The 7,500-nt window shown below is 45.4% G+C and overlaps 1 protein-coding gene across 2 annotated transcripts in view; it reads right to left on the reverse strand.

Moving 5' to 3' along the window:
- Positions 1-6,030: 6,030 nt before the first annotated feature.
- Positions 6,031-7,500, reverse strand: part of LOC311314626 (proproteinase E-like) — a 3,361-nt gene continuing 1,891 nt past the window's right edge. Inside the window, exons 6-9 of one of the 2 annotated variants that reach the window (XR_014630644.1) lie at positions 7,391-7,500; positions 6,859-7,011; positions 6,612-6,681; positions 6,031-6,148 (exon numbers count right to left, since the gene is read on the reverse strand). The exon at positions 7,391-7,500 is cut by the window's right edge and continues 33 nt beyond it. Coding sequence is in view for 1 of the 2 variants with exons in the window: in XM_084445054.1 (XP_084301180.1) it covers positions 6,664-6,681; positions 6,859-7,011; positions 7,391-7,500 (281 nt within the window). In the remaining variant the exon portion in view is untranslated. Of the gene's footprint in view, positions 6,149-6,228; positions 6,682-6,858; positions 7,012-7,390 lie in introns of those variants that run through there. The other variant, XM_084445054.1, reaches the window with a different exon arrangement.

Genomic DNA, 7,500 nt, shown 5'->3' on the forward strand with positions numbered 1-7,500 from the left:
TCTTAAAGCAAAGCAAAAGGCCATAGGCTACAGTGGAAAAACATGACCATGGATGCAGAGCAGTAGCTATGGCGATGCAGTCTGACATTAAACACATCAGCAGCTACGCCAAATCAAGTCTTAATGAGCTCATTGCATCGACTGAACCCTGGCGCCTGAGAGCAATGAGGCTAAATCAGGATGTTTAACTGTGTTTTAACTGTGTCTTTCTTAATAGCCGTCTAGAAACCATGTTGGAACAGAGCTAGTGAACGGAGACAGTGGTGACTTCTCATGATCACAATAACGATGGGCTACAACGGTGGCAGTGTGATTAATCTTTCAGTGGTGAACGCAGTGGTGGTATTGGACGACAGGGGAGAGAGAGAGAGAGAGAGAGAGAGAGGGTGAGAGAGAGAGAGAAGGTGAGAGAGAGGATAAGAGAGAGAGAGGAGAGAGACATTTTGGAAGAGAGAGAGAGGGTGCGAGAGAGGCTAAGAAAGAAAGAGAGAGGCTAAGAAAGAGAGAGAGAGAGAGAGAGAGAGAGACTAAGAAAGAGAGAGAGAGAGAGAGGCTAAGAAAGAGAGAGAGAGGCTAAGAAAGAGAGAGAGAGAGAGAGAGAGGCTAAGAAAGAGAGAGGCTAAGAAAGAGAGAGAGAGGCTAAGAAAGAGAAAGAGAGAGACTAAGAAAGAGAGAGAGAGAGAGAGGCTAAGTAAGAGAGAGAGACTAAGAAAGAGAGAGAGAGAGGCTAAGTAAGAGAGAGAGGGACTAAGAAAGAGAGAGAGAGAGAGAGGCTAAGTAAGAGAGAGAGAGAGGGAGAGAGAGAGAGAGAGAGAGAGAGAGAGAAAGGCTAAGTAAGAGAGAGAGAGAGAGAGAGAGAGAGAGAGGCTAAGTAAGAGAGAGAGAGAGAGAGACAGAGAGAGAGAGAGAGAGAGAGTAAGCTAAGTAAGTAAGCTAAACTAAGTAAGCTAAAGCCTGTCCTATGAATATAGCAGCTCAAAAGCCCAGACGTCATGCTGAAGGGGCTCTTCCTGTCTCTCCCTATCTGCATCTGTGTCTGCTGGCGTCTGCACTTCTTCTCCACAGGACAAACCCCCCTGCATGGCCTGAAAAGCCCATTCAGCTAACAACCTGACAAGAGCCATATCTGTATGTCACCATACCTGCATAATTATAGACACCGCCACCTCGTGCACAACGGGGGAGGAGAGAAAGAAATATTTCTCAAAAGGCCTATATTGTTATCTTCCCTGTACTGTTCTTTACTATTTTGTCTTTGGACAGATCGTTTGGCAGTTGTTGTCGCTCAATGTTGTTCCACTTCCAGGATGTGCTACTCTTCCAAGTGGTCATGGCTAGAAGGGGTACAGCTATGACCGGTAGCTGTAGGCTAGTTCCCATAAACGCAGAGGCCATTTAGGGTTAAGGTTAGGGTTAAGTCTAGGGTTAAGGTTAGGGTTAAGGTTAGGGTTAGGTTTAGGTTTAGGGTTAAGGTTAGGCTTAGCGATAGGGTTGGGTTGAGGTTAGGGTAAGGGTTAGGGTTAGGTTTGGGGTTAGGGTTTGACGGGTCTCTGCATTTATGGGAACTAGCCTTCTACACAGGCTGTAACTGTACCCCATCTAAACACATCTGTCTTGTTGCTTCCTGACTACGCAGTGTGCACAAACCATCAGCAGCTGTAACCGTGGTGATTGGTACAGTAATCAGGGAGGTCTTCATCTCTGCAGGGGTGCAGCGAATCCTGGCTAGCGATCAGATTAGGTTGACACTCACCACTTTAGAGACGCAGGTAGACAAATATGAAAAGTGACATTATCCATTACTGAGAGGCCCTGAGAACAGGCACTGTCTGGAAACATTCACTATGTGCTCTTCCCCATGTTATTGATCTAAATTGTGGTTTTGCAAGAGTGATCAAACTGTGGATCAACACACACGTGCACACACACACACGCACGCACACACGCATGCACACACACACACACACGCACACACACACACAATAAACAATTGTTGAATTGAGGCTAAGGGAGGTGTTATTATGTAAACTTTCAACTGCATCATTAGTAGTACAGTGCATCTTAAATACAGTATGATATACAGTAGCTAACAACCTATCTATCAGCACTCGCACAGCAGCCCAATCACAGTCCTCCCCCAGGCCTCATATGGAGGGTCTATTCTGTCAGTGACTACCAATCAATACTGTATCTATAATAAAGAGAGAAAGGGTGTCTTCCCGATGGTGCCAGTCTGTATCCCGGGTGTCTGCCCGATGGGGCCAGTCTGTATCCCGGGTGTCTGCCCGATGGTGTCTGCTTGTATCCTGATTATTTCCACAGGTGTATTGCTCAGGACCAAAGGAGGTGCATGTGTCGCCCCTCTGTCCCGATCAGTCATGTGGTGCGAGACCCACAGAGACTTCAAGATACCCGATTTCTCGACAAAGAAGTTGTGTATATGTGTGCAGTACTGCAATCTGACGACTTTGTAAGTTGTGTAGTCTGAATTTAGCCTAAAACAGCCTGTCTTCTGTAGAATGGGCACAGGCCCCCAACAGGCAGTCCTTCTTTTCTGACATCATCACCAAAACAATAATAATACATGTGCTTTGTTTTCCACTGTCGATAGGCTAACAAACCCTCCTGTGTCAGTAGCCTCTGAACTTCTATCCACCACTGCCTGCAATGAATTTGCCTCATTCTTCACTGACAAAATTCAGAAAATTAGACAAGCAGTCAGTGCCTCCATATCAGGTACAGGATATGTGTCGTCACAGTGTCCACTTAAAATCCATACCATGACACAATGTTATCCAATCAACCATAAAACCCTGGAGGACATCATACAATATCTGAAATCCTCCTCCTGTTGCCTTGATATTCTGCCTACAGGCTTTTTCAAAAATGTATCTAGCTGCATGGCCTCTGATTTACTACAAATTGTAAATCTCTTCTTTAAGGTGTGTTCCCACAAACCCTGAAAACTGCAGTCATCAAGCCACTCTTAAAAAATAATAATCTAGACACCTCACAAATGAACAATTATAGGCCTATATCAAACCCCCCGTTTTTTAAGTAAAATCATTGAAAAAGCAGTTTTTCAACAGCTGAACGACTTCCTAGCACTAATTAATTGTTTTGATGTCTTCCCGTCAGGATTTCGACCACACCACAGCACCGAGACTGAAAGGTCTTCAAAGAAATCCATTGAAACACAGACAATGGCAAAATTTCAGTCTTAGTATTACTGGATCTCAGCGCTGCATTCGACACGGTTGGCCACAACATACTACTAGGCCGACTGGAAAACTGGCTGGGAATTTCTGGCAGAGTGCTAGACTGGTTTGAATCCTACTTGAAGGACAGGGACTACTTTGTGTTTATAGGCCATTACAAATCTGAGCAGACAAAAATGACCTGTGGAGTTCCCCAAGGCTCCATTCCGGGGCCTCTTCTGTTCAACATTTACATGCTCCCACTAGCTCAAATTACGGAAAACAACAAAATATGTTACCATAGCTATGCAGACGACACACAAATTCATATCACCATATCACCAGGAGACTATAATCCCATACAAGCGCTGAGTAAGTGCATTGAACAAATCAACGATTTGATGTGCCAGAACTTTCTTCAACTAAACAAAAATAAAACTGAAGTAATAGTCTTTGGAGCCAAAGAAGAATGATTAAAAGGGTTATGAAGCCAGAAATCTTGGTGTAGTCATGGACTCAGACCTGAATTTCAACAGTCACATTAAGACAATTACAAAGTCAGCCTACTATCACCTGAAGAATATCAAGGATTAAAGGATTTATGTCTCAGCAGGATCTGGAAAAACTTGTCCATGCGTTTATCTTCAGTAGACTTGACTACTGTAATGGCATGTATACAGGTCTCTCTAAAAAAACGATCAGACAGCTGCAGCTGATTCAGAACGCTGCTGCTTGAGTCCTCACTAAGACTAAGAAAGTGGATCACATCACTCCAGTTCTAAGGTCTTTACACTGGCTTCCTGTCTGTCAAAGAATGCTGTTGGTTTATGAAGCACTGAATGGTTTAGGGCCAAAATATATTTCTGATCTGCTGCTACGTTATGAACCATCCAGACCTCTCAGGTCATCTGGCACAAGTCTGCTTTCTGTCCCCAGAGTTAAAACAACACATGGAGAAGCAGCGTTCAGTTTTTATGTCCACATATCCGGAACAAACTTCCAGAAAACTGCAGGTCTGCTGCAACTCTTAGTTCTTTGAAATCAAGACTGAAGACTTTTCTTTTTGCTGCTGCTTTTTATTAATTAAATCAAATAATTATTCATTCATACACTGCACTGTAACCTTTATTCCTGTATTTTATTTTTCCTGCATTTTGTTTTAAATGTCCTTTTTTCAGTTCGTTTTATATGACCTTTCATGTGTTGCACTTTGTCTTGATGCTTTTAATGTCTCATGTAAAGCACTTTGAATTGCCTTGTTGCTAAAATGTGCTCTACAAATAAACTAGCCTTGCCTTGCCCTATAGTCCCTTAAATGGGCACAGCCTTTGTACATTCAAGTGGTTTCCATTAGCGTGGGTGGAGGGCATCAAATTCTAGACTTTCTGCCGACGTCGTCGTCTACTTGCTTCCTCTGTTCATCTGAAAAAGGACGGGAGGATGGAGGAGACAAGCTCTGTTGAGAGGGGATGCTGATGAAGATGATGATGAAGAGTACAGGCTAGTATCTTATCACACAGCGAGAGGCAGGGCAAGAGAGAGAGAGAGAGAGAGAGAGAAAAGGGAGATGCGTGTGGAAGGCAGAGACGGGGTCATTATCAGGAATGAAGCTAATGTGAGCTATCAAGGGGAGAGCAGTGCTACCCAACCGATACCCTGGTGGACTGGTCTCTCTTATACTGTATGGGCAACATTATGGAATAATCCTGAAATCATGTTTGACGTTACACATTCAGTTTATTGGTTTTTGAAAGGCACCTGGCACATTGAATTGTAGTGCCATTGTTTGTTGTTGTTGTTGTTGTTGTTGTTGTCAAGTAAGGACAGCTTTACCTGAGCAGCAGGTTCCAGTGTGGGATATGTTCAAAGAGGATAGCTGCATGTGGTTCTTCGGTTCTGTTGCACATGGGCCTATGTGATGTGAATGCACACCATGTATGAATATTTTCACGGATACTCCCCCGTGATATAAGATGCTGATTATGCATTCCTGTGAAGCTGATGAAATCTGTTGCAGTGGTGTGTCCCCCTGCCTTACCACCAGCAAAGCAGTGTGTGGGGGGAGGGGAGGGGACGGAGGAGAGGTGTGCTTTTGAGGAATGAGCCCTGTACGTTTCCCTCACAGCAGAGAACAGGGTGGAATAATTACAGAGCCTGTGGAAATTGAGCTCCATACACCGTGAAGAGAGGGAGAGAGAGGGAGAGAGAGAGAGAGGGAGAGAGAGGGAGAGAGAGAGAGAGAGAGAGAGAGAGGGAGAGAGAGAGAGGGAGAGAGAGAGAGAGAGAGGGAGAGAGAGAGAGAGGGAGAGAGAGAGAGCGGGAAATTGAGAAATTAAAGATGGCCGCCGGTCTCTGCAGCCGAGAACAGGCTCATGCTCAGTCTTGTGCAGCAGCTATCACATTATTCACAGTCCAGGGCTTTAATACATCACTCAGTAATGAGCACAGCACCAGTGGCCTGTGATGTGAAGCACACTCGCTCTCTCACTGGGCAACATAACGGGATGCACTATATTGTAGCTTCATTCAGATGGAAATTAAGCAATCTCTCTCTGTATTTTCCACTCTGAACGTGTGTGTGTGTGTGTGTGTGTCTGTGTGTATGTTTGTATATGCTTGTGCATGTTTAGGTGGGTGCCAGATTTGAAATGCACATCAAATTTGAGGGAGATGCTCACTCACACACACAAACACACACACACACACACACACACACACACAAACACACACACACACACACACACACACATTCCCCCGACCCCCATTCATTTCTGGGCTCTACCTAACCCCTGTAAGACCAACAAACCCTGGACTGCAGCCAAGAAACGATGAACAGTGACTCACCAGGACGAGATGAATCATACACAATTATCACTGACGAACGGCCTCTTCTTGGACAAGACAAGAGAAGAGCGGCTTGTGTCTTTGTTAGGTGGAAGCTTGAAGCCTACCTGAAGTTTGACAAATGGATTCAGAATTGTGTAAGATGTGATGATGGTGACACATATTTAATGTGAATCATATTATTTGACTCCAAACATAAACACATACAGTCCACACCTGGCATAGCTCTTACTGCTTCTGGCTAGCCAACAAGATTTTTGCTTTTGGCAAAAAAAAAAAAAACTGACTAGCAAACAAGATTTTTTCAAGCACTTAAAATGTAATGGCGCCTCCCTGTGGTTGCCAATGTAATTACAAGCTAGGGAGAGAAGTGTCCTCGGGATTTAAACAGAGACCCTCTAAAGACGGCTTTTGAAACTTGACCTTGACGTTACCGTAAGCAGAATCCTCGTGTGTATAACTGTCATCACATGGGTGAAATCCCCCAGCATGCTTGACATTGTGGGGAACCTACTGTAACAAGGGGCATTCATAAGCCTCACAGGAGGGGGAAGCATAAACGTGACGCACCACCGGTGGTTGCACTATCAACACACTCTTCTGCAGACTCCAGTCCAGGTTCTCAATAGTGCAGCATAGTCTAAAAGACCAGAAGAAGAAAAAATACAAATAAACAGAAGTGAGTTCCGGGTGTCCACCACACCTTCACCAACGCCTTGAGAACAACATGGTTACTAAATCACCAAATCACATTATAGACCTTATTATAGACCTATGCTTCATAGGGGAGGAGTTAAAGGTCAGAGGTCAGACTCACATCGCTGAGCCACTTGGTGAAGGAGGAGGTGCGGGTGAAGACGGTGGGCTTCTTGATGGTGTTGCAGCCGCGGGACGAGACGAAACTGGTCACCCCCTGGACGTACCACCTCCCGTCCTTTCCCTCACAATTCAGCGGACCACCGGAATCCCCCTGTGAAGACAGAGGGGTCTGGCTGTGATAATGGTTGTTTGTGCGGGAGGTGCATTTGTTGCGTTGGCAGGGACGTGCACAGATAGACACGAGGTGGTGCTAGAGCACCTGCCCTTTGCCCTCTGGACAAGGCAAGTGCCCTTTTGAAAGTTACTTTTTTTTTTTTTTACAGTGTAGACCTACTGTATGTGGCCCATGGTGACATCGATCAATTCTCGATTAATAGTGTGTAATAATAATGCCCCAAAATGCATTGTAATGTGGCACCCCGTCAATGTCTCGCCGCGCAAGGTGCCCTCATTTTTCACTGAGCACCTGCCCCCCAAAATGTCTGTGCCCCCCACTGTGCGTTGGTGTGTGCCCGTTCGCAGGTTCTCACGTGGCAGCCGGAGCGGATGTCTCCCCCAGCGCAGACCATGTTGATCTTGACAGAGGCCCCCCACCAGTCACTCTGGCTGCAGGTGCTGTGTCCCACCACGGGCAGCAGGG

The sequence above is a fragment of the Borostomias antarcticus genome (genome assembly GCF_949987555.1).
Source record: "Borostomias antarcticus genome assembly, chromosome: 10".
NCBI lineage: Eukaryota > Metazoa > Chordata > Actinopteri > Stomiiformes > Stomiidae > Borostomias > Borostomias antarcticus.